This window comes from Alternaria triticimaculans (genome assembly GCF_023758025.1).
Source record: "Alternaria triticimaculans strain BMP 0046 chromosome Unknown scaffold_17, whole genome shotgun sequence".
Classification (NCBI taxonomy): domain Eukaryota; kingdom Fungi; phylum Ascomycota; class Dothideomycetes; order Pleosporales; family Pleosporaceae; genus Alternaria; species Alternaria triticimaculans.
In genome coordinates, this window is record NW_026055974.1 from 341,028 (window position 1) to 355,782 (window position 14,755).

The 14,755-nt window shown below is 52.0% G+C and overlaps 6 protein-coding genes across 6 annotated transcripts; 1 reads left to right on the plus strand and 5 right to left on the minus strand.

The window, feature by feature from the left end:
* Window positions 1-90: 90 nt before the first annotated feature.
* Window positions 91-1,128, minus strand: J4E78_008886 (uncharacterized protein; the record flags this gene model as incomplete). The annotated part of the gene is made up of 4 exons (XM_049369485.1): window positions 91-113; window positions 154-737; window positions 856-907; window positions 1,122-1,128. The coding sequence occupies 4 exons, from the start codon at window positions 1,126-1,128 to the stop codon at window positions 91-93; spliced, it is 666 nt and encodes a 221-aa protein (XP_049218809.1).
* A 409-nt stretch (window positions 1,129-1,537) lies between these two features.
* On the minus strand, window positions 1,538-2,561 carry J4E78_008887 (uncharacterized protein; the record flags this gene model as incomplete). Its single annotated transcript, XM_049369486.1, has 2 exons — window positions 1,538-2,405; window positions 2,557-2,561. The coding sequence occupies 2 exons, from the start codon at window positions 2,559-2,561 to the stop codon at window positions 1,538-1,540; spliced, it is 873 nt and encodes a 290-aa protein (XP_049218810.1).
* Window positions 2,562-4,941: 2,380 nt separating this feature from the next.
* J4E78_008888 (uncharacterized protein) lies at window positions 4,942-6,117 on the plus strand (the record flags this gene model as incomplete). Its single annotated transcript, XM_049369487.1, has 3 exons — window positions 4,942-4,954; window positions 5,002-5,263; window positions 5,316-6,117. 3 exons carry the CDS (start codon window positions 4,942-4,944, stop codon window positions 6,115-6,117), a joined length of 1,077 nt encoding a protein of 358 aa, XP_049218811.1.
* Window positions 6,118-7,870: 1,753 nt separating this feature from the next.
* Window positions 7,871-8,953, minus strand: J4E78_008889 (uncharacterized protein; the record flags this gene model as incomplete). Its single annotated transcript, XM_049369488.1, has 3 exons — window positions 7,871-8,290; window positions 8,415-8,725; window positions 8,905-8,953. The coding sequence occupies 3 exons, from the start codon at window positions 8,951-8,953 to the stop codon at window positions 7,871-7,873; spliced, it is 780 nt and encodes a 259-aa protein (XP_049218812.1).
* Window positions 8,954-9,504: 551 nt separating this feature from the next.
* On the minus strand, window positions 9,505-11,933 carry J4E78_008890 (uncharacterized protein; the record flags this gene model as incomplete). The annotated part of the gene is made up of 2 exons (XM_049369489.1): window positions 9,505-11,671; window positions 11,926-11,933. 2 exons carry the CDS (start codon window positions 11,931-11,933, stop codon window positions 9,505-9,507), a joined length of 2,175 nt encoding a protein of 724 aa, XP_049218813.1.
* A 132-nt stretch (window positions 11,934-12,065) lies between these two features.
* Window positions 12,066-14,509, minus strand: J4E78_008891 (uncharacterized protein; the record flags this gene model as incomplete). The annotated part of the gene is made up of 2 exons (XM_049369490.1): window positions 12,066-12,851; window positions 12,917-14,509. 2 exons carry the CDS (start codon window positions 14,507-14,509, stop codon window positions 12,066-12,068), a joined length of 2,379 nt encoding a protein of 792 aa, XP_049218814.1.
* Between the last annotated feature and the right edge of the window lie 246 nt (window positions 14,510-14,755).

The following is a 14,755-nucleotide window of genomic DNA, read 5'->3' on the forward strand; positions in this document are numbered from 1 at the left end:
TCTGCTTGTCAGCGCCGGACACGCATGATGATAACGAGAGGGCTAGTATTACCGAGTCTAGATATTCGATTGCGCCCTGCTTCCATGTGCTTAGATCATAGCCTCTAACGATGCTGTTCAAGTCCACATAGACGTACGGTAAGGGATGCGGACCCCGACTGCAATGTATAGCCTGGACGTCGACGATAGCGCCCTCGTTGTCCAATATCTTGACAATCGGTTTCAAGAGATCAAAGAAGTCGGGCCAACAATTCAATCGGAACTTGGGAGTGCATATACGAAAGTTGAGTTGAAATCCAGTCTTCTTCTTGATCAGGTGGAGAAGATCGAAAGACTTCCGCCGTGTATCTGCGTCTGGCCACTTGCAATACGGACTAGCGAGCCTAGACGTGGTCTCGTCGAAATTGATGGTGAGAGTCCGGAGGACAGTTGCTGGGTCTAGGCCGACTTGGCACAGGTCTTCACATATGGTTTGTTTGATCGACTCCCGGATATCGGAGATTGTGAAGGTGTCTGGTGTGAGTGTAGCTGCTGTCTCGTACCACGCGCGCACTATCTCCAGTGCTGTCTCTTTGCCCATGAAGTCGGGCCGAACGACATGTGTATGGCACCTCGGATCGCAGTGGCCAGGAGGACCGGACTGCTGCCTTGGCTGTCTTGCGGAGTTGAGATACTCCACATTCCAGATCTGTGCATATATCATCTCGCGAAGCTCGATAGGCAGTAGCCCTTGCATCCTAGTAGAACACATCCTGTTCCAGGCTCTTGATAACTGCTCACAGGATGCATCGAGCTCGCTGTGTACAAGGCAACGTCAGCGATGAAAACAGTTGGGTACAGCTGGCGGTCACTTACGCCTGCACTTCCGTCTTCTTCTCCGCTGCTGATAGCCACTCTTGTTTTGCTGCTGTACGCTCCCTTTAGATGCTACATTAGCTTGCATGTCTATGAGATTCCGTAGTTTGCCATTTACCTCTCCTCCGCAGCAGCTTTTGCGCGTTTCAGGCTAGTTAGGCAGGTCAGCTTCTCTGAAGTCCAGGCAGCAGTGTATGAGGATGGAGATACGAACATGAACAGTCTATTACATGTATCGCGCACATCTTGTTCCAAATCGTACAAACTTTTCATGGTGGTGGTATAGCGCGAAAGAAGATAAGATGGCAGTCCGAGTCAAAAGCGTTTACTCTTCTTCGGAGGTCTTGAAGTGTAGATTATCATCATGTTCGTAAGGCGAAGTCGCGCTAGATTCGCGGTTTGCCCCACTTACACGTACTTCACGGGTGGCCTCACGGTTATTGAACGCCTCGTGTACGAATCTTTTCATTTTTGTTCGTGGTTCTACAATCTTAGATTGGCATGCATCCGCGCAGTGATAGCCATGCATCCTTCCTCCCAAACGAAGCAAACCCTTCTTACCGCCTACCATAGGGCGCAAGAGATTGTTCCCAAGCAGCGACAACAGGATCAGAGCCTGGATTGTCTTCTTCACTCCGATAGTAACGGTGATATGGTCTGAGTAACTCATCACCGACCTAAATTACTTGTCAGATATTACCACATAGATGAGTTGCAAGCAGCGTACCCCTTCAAAATAATCGATTAAACCCGGCTTCATGCTCTGCTCCCAAGTCGTCGGATCGTATGTCCTGATCAGGTGTTCCATATCAGTATTAACACCCGGGTCCTCATCCATGCTATCTGTCCTGTTAGGATCATAATCAGATTGAACACTGACGTGGGCTCCTTCCTGCTCAAACACCCTAACGATGGGTTGCAGGAGACCAAGGATTTCTGGCCACATGTTGAGACGAATGCAATCGTGGTAGATTCTGATTTCGAGCTTGAATCCTCTCTTCTTCTTGATGCGAAGGAGAAGATTGAACGCGTCCTGACGTGAGGTAGCGTCTTTAAAGTCGGAGTGCTCGTGGCCTAGCACGAGAGAGGTGTCGGGAACTTCGATAACCATCTTTCGGAGAGCAGTGGCTGGATCCAAGCCCACCCCGAATGTATCTTTGCATATAGCTCTCGTTAGCTGTTCACCTATGTTGTGGCTGCCGAGTACGAGCCAGGTGCAGTGGCCGGAATTCATGGCTCCGTAGTTCTCATACCACATTTGGACGTTCTCTTTTGCAGCTTCGACTCCCACGTAGTCTGGTAGGACGACGTGCGAGATGCGCAGAATACGATTGGCCCCCGGACAGTGGTAATGCGTGGATTCTTCCTTAGCCTTCCAGGCCACCTCAAAGCCTTCAAAGCCTTTCAAGTAGTCTTCATCCCAGAATTCGGCATTGATCATGTCTCGGATCTCGCGCGGTAGCCGGTCGTGCATTCTGGCATAGTAAAGTTTGTTCCAGGCTTTTGAGTGTGACTCGTACGATGCTTCCAGTTCTTTGTTCAGACTGTGTCTGTAAGCTATTGCTCACCGTGAAGTTGCATCTTCTCGTAATCATAAGAACTCACGCTGTCCACTCGTTCCAATCATCATCACTCCAAGAGTAGCTACTTGCCATCCATAGTTCACTTGAGTCAACCATTAGCTTCCTTCAAATCTTTGACAGCATCTAGTATGAACGTGCTTACTCGTTCTGACGACGTTTGAGCCTGTACAAATTAGCCAAGATGAGCGGCGACGTAGTACGTCAACCACCTACTGAAAGACTCGGTCCTGGACGCGTCGTAGTTCTTGATGGAGCTCACGTAAATCCGCCATGTTTGATGTTGAGGGTAAAGAGAAGTGGGTTGTTGTTCGAGGCTACAGGTTTTCCTTCCATGTATTCTTTGTTTGGTTCAGGCTTTGTGGAAGCGAGTCGACAACCACGTTCATGAAGGACTCGGAACCAACCGGAGCGCTACCGCGTGGAGCGGAATCAACAACACAGATGACGCCTGAAACCTCCCACTAAATGAGGGCGAGAGCGAAGATCGTTGGAAGATTGTCGCGTCGCGTCATGTTCACGTGCGCCACAGCACATCCGCCATCTTCGCAACCTGCGCCATCTCCTTAACATCATGGACCCTCAAAATATGCGCACCACCCCTGATAGCCGCTGCCACCCCAACAGCAGTCCCCCAGACCCTATCTTTCGCTTCCTTGACCCCCGTAATATCCCCAATAAACTTCTTCCGACTCGTGCCCACAAGCCAAGGAATGCCTTCTAGACCCGGATACCTCGTCAACTCATCCTGTCGGCGAAGTAGTTCAAGATTATGTTCCTTTGTCTTCGCAAAGCCAATTCCAGGATCGAGGACCATGCGCCAACGCCTGACACCCGCCTTTTCCGCAGCAATAACGCGCTCGACGAGTTCGCGGCCTACGGTCTCTACGATGCCGTCGGGGTAGGATGTCATTTCAGGACTGGCCATGGTTTCCGGCGTGCCGCGCATGTGCATGAGACATACTGTACAGCCGAGTTTGCCCATGGTGGAGAGCATTGTGTCGTCCATGGTACCTGCACTGACGTCGTTGATCATGTCCGCGCCGGCGTTGATGGCCGCTTCGGCGACGCTGCCGCGGTATGTGTCGACGCTGATTGCGATGTTGTTTGTCTCTGGCATTGAGCGGATCAGCTTTACAGCTGGGATGACACGTGCTAGCTCTTCGTCGGCGGAGACCTGGACAGCACCGGGTCGTGTTGACTGTCCGCCTACGTCGATGATGGTGGCTCCGGCCGAGATGTGTTGGCGAATGGTGTTCGCTAGGGTTGCTTCATCAATATTGTAGTTCTGGCCGCCATCGGAGAATGAGTCCGGTGTGACATTCAGGATAGACATGATCCTCGTGTTATTCGCTATCCGAGAAGACGATATTGGGGAGAGATCTGGTCCAAGTGGCGTCAGCGGCACCAGCGGCACCTCTGATTTAAGGAGTCTTTTGAAATGGCGTTTGATTTGATTCGAGAATGGATAATCTTCACGCTGATTGCGCAAAAGTCTAGAGAGGATCAGCAACATTTCACTGGCCAGCTAGATGATTATCTTACTCAACAAGAGGGCGTAGAACGAACTGCCTCTCGAACATCAACGCATGCGGGATCGTAAGTCTTTCGCTGGAGAATTTCTCGTTTCCATGAAGTAAAATGTCCAAATCAATATTTCTGGGTCCTTTGTCGATGACTTTGACACGGCCCATGTCATTCTCAACTTTCTGAAGCGCGTCTAAGAGTTCGTTTGGTGACAGACTGGTTTCTATCTGTTTGCGTGAATTTGACGTTTGGAAGAAGGGACATTATTTAGCATACCTGACAGGCACCATTGACGAAGTTGTCTTGATCGAGTACGTACATGGCTTTGCTCTCCCACAAACTACTGGTTCGTACGATCTTTATTTTTCCACTTGACTCCATTTCTCTGCATGCACGTTCAATCATGGCCACTCTGTCGCCCATGTTGCTCCCCAAAGCAACGACGGCAAGTTCCTTCTTACGGTAGACAGGCTTATAAGAAAACACTTTCCGCACATCTTGCGATGGAAGCTCGCGCGGAACGCGCGAGTCGGAGGGTGTATCACATTCCTGGCGTTGAGTGGGTGACGAGTGAAAATTCGATCGATTAGAGACCTTGCTGTGGATGGCGTCAACTGAGAGGGCTACACGGCGTGGACACCGTGATGGGGCGGCCCTGAGCGTGGCTAAACATCTGGATGCATTAGTGAACATGTTAGCATGTGACGCGGTGGGACAGACAGAGGCAGGCGCGCGATGCCGATGGCCTTCCCCGGATGGCACTAGACTATATGCAGTTAGCGCTCTCCGCGTGAGACATGCGACGTGCCTCGGCTCACGGCTTACAGAGAGTCGACCAGGACTCCTCAACCATAAGAAAGGGCCCGACTCCTCAAACCTTAAGAATTCGCCCGAATCCTCGATCCACTCGTCTTCCTTTCTTGCTGTTGAAATACTTCGCATCTTCCCTCTCTCAACCGCAAACCTCCATACCGTCATCATGGCTTCACCACGTACGCATCCACGCCTCATTCACATGTGCCCAGCTGACAAACCTCAGAGCAAATCCGCACCAAGCTCACCGACCTGCTGAAGATCCAGCACCCCGTCATGCTTGCGGGCATGAACGTGGCTGCTGGACCTAAGCTCGCCGCCGCCGTCACCAACGCTGGAGGTCTCGGTGTCATCGGAGGTGTCGGATACACACCCGACATGCTCCGCGAGCAGATCGCCGAGTTGAAGGGATACCTGAACGACAAGAACGCGCCATTCGGTATCGACCTGCTCCTTCCTCAGGTCGGAGGCAGCGCGCGCAAGACCAAGTACGTACTGGCCGATTCATCACATGCCAGGCACGGGACTAACGGCATATAGCTACGACTACACCAAGGGCAAGCTGAACGAGCTCGTCGACATCATCATCGACTCCGGCGCCAAACTATTCGTCTCCGCCGTCGGTGTCCCACCCAAGGCCGTCGTCGAGAAGCTACACAAGCACGGAATCCTCTACATGAACATGATCGGACACCCCAAGCATATCAAGAAGTGCCTCGACATCGGCGTCGACATCATTTGCGCACAAGGAGGCGAGGGCGGAGGACACACTGGCGATGTTCCCACATCCATCTTCATCCCAGCAGCGGTCAAGATGGTTGAGGGCCACAAGTCGCCTTTGACCGGCGAGCAGGTACAAATCGTAGCTGCCGGCGGTATTTACAACGGCCAGTCGCTCGCTGCTATGCTCACATTCGGTGCTACCGGTGTCTGGGTAGGAACACGCTTCGTCCTCTCCGAGGAAGCCGGTGCGCCCAAGGCCCACCAAGAAGCCGTCCGCACAGCTGGCTGGGACGACAACATCCGCACTATCATCTTCACCGGACGCCCACTTCGCATCCGCACCAACCCATACGTCCAGAACTGGGAGGAGAACAGGCAACAAGAGATCAAGGACCTTACTGCCAAGGGCATATTGCCTGTTGAGCATGATCTCGAGAAGATGGGCGATGACCTCGACGACGAGACTATGGACAACGCGCGGCCGTTCCTGATGGGCAAGGTCGCTGCCGTTGTTAACGAGAGGAAGAACGCGAGGGAGATTGTTGATGAGCTCGTCACAGATGCGGTCAAGTGGTTGAACATTGGCAACTCTATGATCGTGTCCAAGTCGAAGCTATGAGGAACCATTTTACGTAGTTAATTTTGATGCATCTTTCTCTGTTCCCATTCAACGCCTATGATCTTTCCCTATCTGCAGAGTACATGGTTCAGATTGATTACGTCTGCAAGATAATGCGCCTCGGTATAACCTTGGAACTAGTCCGCGAGCTAGTGCTGACTATCATGCGGCTGATGCCACCGCATATGCCCCGATGCCGCGGTCAAAAGAGTATCTTTTGCGAGGTCCCGTTATCAAAACAACCACCCCGGGCGATGCTGCACCTCTGGGATTGGGCGTTTGTGTAATTACCTTTGGAAATACGCTCCCGAGGTCTTTCGTGTACTAGCAACGGAACCTCGCCCTTTTAGGACTAGCGTTCCAGCTTCTCAGGTGTCGCAACTCAAACTTCGGTGTTTTGCACGATGTTACGTTACAACCACGTAACCGACGTCATGGCTACACAACGACAAGCTTTTCTACAAAGGCGCGAGGCTGGCTTGCAGATAGAACTGGCCGCTGCAGAAAGGCGGTTATCCCAGCATGTCATGCGCTACGAGATGATAGAAAGCTATCTCCAGGCGCTCAGCGACATAGGAAAGAGGGAAAAGGGAAGGAGAAGAATCGTAGCGGCTATGAGCAAGCATACATCGTCAGTAAGTTCAGTGCGGAGCATATGTCGGTAATAACGCGCAGACAGCAAGTGGGAGTACGAAAGCGAGAACGGGAGGCTACAAGGGCTGAAAAGGGAAGCAATGCGCGCCCAGGGCTTGTCCAGAGGAGGGTACGCGATGTCAACACCATGTCGTGTTCTTATCAATTTACTAATCAATCGGCGGCAGCTCATTCGATCAAGTCGCTCAAACACATGCGCAGATATCTTGTCTTTGCCTCGCTACTAAGATGCAAGCCTGCCTACCACGGGAACTGCGTGATTTGATATACGACTACATCTGGGATGACAACTATCACCGACTGGCATCATGCTATATGTCTCCGAGTCCTACTATCGGACACGGTTTTAGATGGACGACAGCTCACATGCATCCCAAGATTGGCCGTACTCCGCGTGACACCAAGCCCATCGTCATAAACCCTGCATACGTCGACCTGGACACGGCCCGAGAGGCCCTGGAGGCGTACTACCGCATTTCTGCGCACCATGAACACGCTTTCCTGGTCAGATGTCCTGAACAAATGCATACCATACTGCACGAAGATGCGTTTAAACTTGGTGTACTACCCGCAGAGCATCTGAGGGCAATGGATCTATATCTTACACAGGAGCGATCTGAAGTGTGGCTACCCTGGACGATCGATGAAAACAAACTCAGCAAAGCTTTCACGCAACTCACTGAAGGTATTCGCCGGAAGAAAGACTTCAAACTCAACATCACATTCATCCAGACCGAGATCCGACTGAAGCAATGGGACTTGCTATTTCGCATCCTAGTTCCTCTTTGGACTGCTTTCCAAGCTGCAGGAGCGGAAGTGCATCTATACTGGCATTATACAAGGGCACTTGAGCAAACAGATATGCTGAGATGGGTGTTCAGTCTTGATCACATTGTTAGCGTGTGGACGCCTAAGTTGGAGTGGAAAAGGGAGATTATCGAGCATATAGAAAGGGAGGGGACCTTGTTTCCGAGAGCGGCCAAGCACTTTCGGTATGAAGATCGAGAGGAAGAGGAAGAGGAAGATGAGTCTGGCTGAGGCTAGAAGAAGTGTACTGATTGTGACGATAATCACTATGTAACTAACGAAAAGTCACCAACTAATCCTGCTGAAAAGCTCCCAAACTCTCATCATTCCAGCTCAAAAACTGTCCATTGAACCCCTTAACATCCTCCCCCTTCGCCACAGCCAACCTCGCCATAACATACCCCGGCTGCTCGGGCTTCAACAATCCACCTTCTTTCTTCAATCCACTGAACTTGGTCCGGTCCTTCTCGCTCATGCGCTCGTGGTGCACTTCGCGGATCTCTCGCTGCATCTCTGTGTCTACAACGCCAGGACGAATCGAGATGGTAGTAATGGAAGGCTCTTCGACGGAGAGCGTGAGAGCAAGGTGGTTCAAGACGGCTTTACCCGCGCCGTAGCAACCCCAGCCTTGGTAGGCGGATGTTGCAGCGCCAGAAGAGGTAAGGAGGATTGTGCCGGAGGTTTTGCGCAGGGAGGGGAGGGCGGCTTGTACCTAGATGGAGCAGAGAGTTAGTTTGTTGCACGAGGCCAGGATAAGTAATGTTGATGTCCAAGGTCTGAGTAAGCATCGTTGACAGGAGGAGAGATGAATAGAACAGAACGAGACTTTGACTTACCATACCAACCGCACTAAAAACATTAACATCAAACCCCTTCCTCCACTCCCCAGCACTACTATCCGCCACCTTCTTCACCGGATCCAGCGTTCCGTGGTTTACAATCAGCGAATCAATGCGTCCCCACCGCTCGTTCGCCATATCAACCGCTTTCTGCGCGAGCGAAGCATCCGCCATATCTCCCGCGAGTACAGCTACTTTCTCGTTGCCATACTGGGATTGGAGGGCAGATAGGGCAGATTCAGTCCGCGAGACGAGGACGACTTTGTGGTTTCGCGAGAGGAGGTGGTGCGCAATGGCTTGGCCGATGCCTACGAGAGTGGATTAGTAAGGGGGTTGGCGGTATGAGAGTCTGCGTTGGTGTTGACTACGCTTGCACGTGTAGCTTTTTTTTACACGTCTGGGAGGTTTGCAGACCACAGAAGTGTAATGCATATTTTGACTAGAACAGAAAGCGAGGTGATGGAGAATTTAGTGAATAGGTACATACCTCGAGAAGCTCCGGTAAGAATAACGACCATTTCTTTGAATTCACTCATCTTGACTGTTGTTTGGGTGGGTTAAGTTCATGTGTCGGGACGGATCGGAAAGGTTATGCTCGCGTTGGAGGGGTACGTCATATTAGTCAGCTTCTTGCCAGACACCGCCCGTCTGCCGTGTCAGAAATTCGTGGTCGTAACATTCGCAGGATGGAAGTCAACGATATTCACTTGAAGGTGCGTTAAACTCGTTCACGTCAAGTCGAGGTACAGCATTTTAAGATTGTGCAGAATCCGTCCGACTCGTCCGCGAGTCCAATTAAACGGCATCTTTCTGAGTTATTAGCCATGCCAGCAACTACAACACTGCGACAACTACGTTACTCCGACAGCTGCAAAAGTGTGACAGCTTACAATACTGCGACAGCTACACTACTGCGACAACTACAGTACTGCGATAGCTTACAGTACCGCGACAACTACACTATTGTGACACCACAACCAACACTCTAGCAAACAAGACCCAAGCGATTACAATCATATTAATTCTTGCTAGTCTATACTACCTCTACGATACAACACGCCCATCGCGCTTTATACAAGAGTCAAGCTCAGCCTCGCAGTATGCTGTCAAACCGACATCGCAGTGCCTTCCGGGCAGCTCGCAGAACCACCTGACCCGCTTCCCTTGGAATCCACGGTGGAAGTGCTGCCGCTGACCATACCTCATGCTTACCCGGGTATACCAGAGCTGGATTTACATTCTCAATGAAGTATTCGACTAGCGCATGACAAGTAGGACAGCACTTCTGCGATACTGGTAGGGCGCTCATCTTACCCTTTAGTGCATCCGTAGTTGTTTTACTAGGGAGCTGCAGGTGAGCCTTGCTTAGTGGTGCAGACGCAGAATTGATATCGACGTCTAGGATGTCAGCCCGCTTCTTGGCTAGTAAGGCAAGACTCAGTAGGACTGTTTCGCAGTGGTAGGTACCGGTGAAGTTTGTAGCTTCTGCTTCTTCGTTTTCAAACTTTGCGGAGTAGCCATCGCCATTTCTTAGCAGCCATGTTCTGATCTTTTGGCATTCGTCCGTTGTGAGCTTCTCTCCAGATGGCAATGTGAAGTTCTCCAGATAACCCTTTGTGATCAATCTCCTGTCCTGGTGCTCTTGACGAGTTTCAAAGTGTTGGAACTTCGCTTGCTGCCAGTAAGTCCTGAGGACTTTGTTGCGGGGTGCCTGTCTGCCTTCACTCCGGAGATCCAGGATCGCTATCCAGTGTAAACATATCAGATCCAGCCATGCCATGGCTGCGTGCTCCCACTGCTGCCTCTCGGCAAGAGAGTCGAGCTGCTCGAACTCGGGGTCGATCGTTTGTTGCTTTTCAAGTGGGGTCGAGGATCCAGCGAGGCCTTCGGTATCTTGAGCAATGTCGCCGGTCTTCATTGCATTCTTTATCATATGAACCTTTCTCAAAAGCCCTAGGTTTGTATACAAGTACTTGCGGAGCGCCTTCTTGAACTGTGTCAAAACATCAAGCCAGAGACCTGCTTGTTTCGAAAGATGATCGAAATAGTGACCTGCGAGTGCAATCTCGTCGCTTGCGGGACTTCCTGGAAGTGCGTCGTAATTGCTGCTCTTGTACAATTGTGCGTTTCGCAGTGCAGCTGCGAGCCACTCGAAGCAGGCAACTAGGTTGTCGAGCACAGCACTAAGAATGTCCTGCAAAAGACTAGCAGTATGTTGGTTGTAGACAGTCGATTCGCCGGTGTTCAGGAGGTCCTTGAACTGGGTGAGTGGTTTGATGATTTTTCGGGTATTTTCCAGTGCCTCTTGAGTACGGCAGGGCAGTTTGTCTGCATTGGCGGATGACCGACGTTCCAGAAACCCGATCGTTGCAACGATCACTTTCCGCTGGATTTCGGTAAAGTTTGAGTAGAGAACATCGCGGGCGGTACTCAGAAGCACTGACCTGAAGTGGTAACCTTCCTGCAGCATGAAGTCATCAAGATCACCGCCAGGCTTGCTTAGATAGTCGTAAAAGTTGCGGTCTTTGCTGCCTTTCTGGATGCGCGAAGCTATCTTGGCGGTCGAGGTCAAGAGCACGTAGTTACGTAACTGGTCTCTGGCCAATGCAGCTGTACCCTTTGATGTTTGTTCGTAGGTTGCCTTGATCAAGTGCACGAGATTGGCTGCATGCTGAGAGAAACTGACAGTTGTCCGGGGATGCGTCACTCCTTCCAGATGTCTCTCTGTCTTGGAAAGTAACCAACAGCCGATTGAGTCTCCCATATCATCGGCAGTAGTCAATGGAATATGGACTTGTAGGGCAGGGTGATGCTCTTGCTCGTCCAACGTCTTGCTTCGCTGTTCATTGCAGAGGCTCTGCACATACCCAGCAGCCGCTGCAGGATCTGGCTCGCTCTCTTCTTCCGCTTCAGAGGCAGTCTCATCTTCTGTGAGCAATACGCCGCTGTCATCGCAAACTGTTTGGAACAGAATCTCTCCTGCGTCTGATGCTGTCACGGCGACAACTTCCACATCACGGACCAACAAGTTGGTAAGCTTCTCTGCGAACGGGTATAGCTTGTTGCTTGAATGCCCGAAATCGGTAGTATTCGTACTGACGGTGGCCTTCTTCTCAAGAGGATTCGTCCAGGCCAGTACAGTTGTGAGGAAACGAAATTCGTAGAGTTCCTCCTTGGTGAGGAACTTGTCCTTGAGCCCGTACTGGAATTCGCTCATCGTGACTCGTACTGCTGCAGTTGGGAGCTTACCGCAGCTAGAGCAGTTAGGGGGTGGTGTGCTGAAATTGTTCGGCGTCAATTCCGGTTTAAGTGTGCGAGTGGAAGTTCAGCTCAGCCGCGATTTGGTAAATCTCCGTGGTCTTGGATCGTGAATGCAGAAGCCTTGGAGGAAAAAGATGTTCCCTAGTACTGTCTTCACAGTAGAGTCATACTTGGCTACCATGGTTGAGTACCTAGGTATGGATTCGACCATCCCTACGAACCCCGGCAAACCGTTGTTTAAGCGAACCGTTCCATGGTACTGGTGATGAGTGTTAATCGTTTGTCATTCCAAAGTCATTATCATAGGAAAGTTATATCCATCTATCTACAAATACTTCATAATCATAACTCCGTCGTCACAATCACTAAAACCCGCGCCCCCACACCTTAATACCCATAAGCCTTGCTCGTAGCCCTCGGCCGTCCAGCCAACGTAGCGATATCATCCGGGTTAACAGGCGCCTGAGGCCTGCCACTCAGCGTGTCAACCGTCTCCTTGAGCGCCATCCAGAACTCATGCTTGGGGCGGCGACGGTGCCACTCCGTCTCCCTCTTCTCCACTTGCTCCATGGGCGAGAAGAGGAGCTTGCTGCCCTTGATACCGATGACGCTGATAGACATGGAGTCGTCTTCGATCTCGTCGGGGTCCATGCCGGCGTAGTTCTCGAGATGTTGCATGGCTTTGATGGCGAACCTGACGGCGCGGACACGGTCCATGGGGGAGGGAATGGTGCCCTGTTGGAAGTGGCCGGGTACACCGTGACGGGACTCGAATTTACCTTGACCGGCTTCCGCGATCATTTGGGCGATGATTTGCACGTTGTAGGTCTTGGATGCCTTCTCGTTGACTAGGATTACCTTGCCAGACCTGCTGATACCCTTGTCCTTCTTGAAGACCTCGCGGAGGTGGTCAATGTCGCGATCGAGCATCTTGAGGCTGATGCCTTCTTCCGGAGTGTATACGCCCATAGCTCCGATACTGAGACCAGCGACAGTTGCGATGTAGCCTGATTCACCACCTTGAGTCTCGATAACGAAGACACGGCGACGAGATGCTGATGCCGATTGACGGCAGGCATCGGAGTATTGAATGAGGGCGTTCAGGCAGGTATCTGAACCGATGGAGTACTCTGTTCCGGGGACGTTGTTCGAGATGGTGGCAGGAATAATGACCTAAAGTCGAGTTAGCATACTACTCATCTTGGAATTGAAACAGCGTTATCAGGAGATGCACTTACCATAGGAATCTTGAAAGACTTGTAGTACTCGCGTGCTTTCCTCAGCTCTGAAACAGCTGTGAAAGCCTCGAAACCACCAACGACGAACAGTGACTGGATTTTGAACTTCTTGAAGACGAACGCAACAGTCTCGAGATCCTCACTAGGGAGCCCACGGTTCGTTCCGATCTCAGATCCACCCTTGGAGGCCCAGGTCTCAGCATCAATCCACTTGATGTCTCGCACCGCACCAACTGGCTCATCAGAGTGGTGGCGGATTATGCCAGGGAAACCGTTGTGGAGCGCGACTGGTGTGTGGCCGCGGGCGATGCAGTGTGCAACCGCAGCACGGGTCGCTGCGTTCATGCCTCCAGCTGGGGCTCCGACGTGGATGATACCGACACGCATGCGCTTGTTCTCTGGTAATAGTAGGTCTGGCTGATCTTGTGCGGTAGTGATTTGGTAGGCCTGGTATTGCTGCTCGAACTCGGTGTCACGGAGCTGCATGGCCCTTGAGAAGTTCTTGTTCTCGATGGCTACAGCGACTTCCTTGGTTTGCGCAACAGCCTCGAGGAGCGGCCGTCGGACGATCTTGTTCTCTTGCATACAGATGACCGGGCTGGGTGTGTCGGGGGTAGCCTCCAATACCGCCTTAACAGCTTCGACACCTTGGAGTGTCGCAAGCATACGGTCGTAGGCGCAGGGTGTACCTCCACGCTGGACGTGTCCGAGAGTGGTCACTCGTGTGTCGAGCTTCGCCTCCTTCGCCAGAATGTCCTTGACCTGTTCTGAGGTGATCTTGTTTAGGTTGCGATCGATGGCACCCTCGGCGACTACGACAATAGTCTTCCGCTTGCCCATTTGTCTCTGCTTCTTGATCTGTTTGCACATCTGTTCCTGCCAGCCTTCGCTTGGTGGGTTCTCGGGTGTGAAGACAAAATCGGCGCCTGTTGCGACACCGGCGCTGAGTGCGAGCCAACCGCAGTGTCGACCCATAACTTCGATGACGAAAGCACGCTGATGACTGACGGCGGTGGTGTCGACTGAGTCGATGGCTTCGCAGATACGTCCGAGCGAGGTGTAGCAGCCGATGGTAGCGTCGGTCATGGAAAGGTCGTTGTCGATGGAGCCAACGAGACCGACAATGTTCAGATGCTTGAAGGGCTCAACCTGCTCCTGTGTGAGCTGCTTCTCTTCCACCAGCTCCTTCAGCAGCTCCGGCCACTCCGCGCGGAACTTGTCAGCACCTGTCAGGGATCCGTCACCACCGCAGATAATCAGCGCATCGATACCCTTGATGATCATGTTCTTCGCGGCCGTCCGGCGGCCTTCGCGCTGCATGAACTCCATGCATCGTGCTGTGCCAATGAGGGTACCACCTTCTGACAGGAAGCCTCTGACATCTTCCCAGTGCATCTCCTTGATCATGTCTCCGCCTTTGACTAGACCGTCGTAACCCTCGTATATAGCGAAGGCCTCGCAGTTGTTGTGAATCGCCATACGCACTACAGCGCGTACCGCTCCGTTCATGCCGGGCGCGTCACCTCCGCTGGTCATGACTCCAATGCGCCTCTTCTTGCCATCGAGGGGCGGCGGGATCTCGGTGGGCGCCATGTTGTGAGTCTGGGTATGGTTGATTGGGGTATTAGGCGGGGTGAGAGGTGTAGGTTGAAGTTGAGGTAGTAAGTGGAGGCTGGAGGTAGTCGCAGCTGGATGCGAAGGTCCGAAGAGATATTTGGCCGTGGGTCAGTATGAGGTCAATGTGGATTCACCTGTCTAGTTGGAAAAGTTAAGACGCCGAGAAGAAGCGGGTCCCTACGTGTTGGGAAGATTCAGGTCTCAACGGCGGTTGGAGGGGTA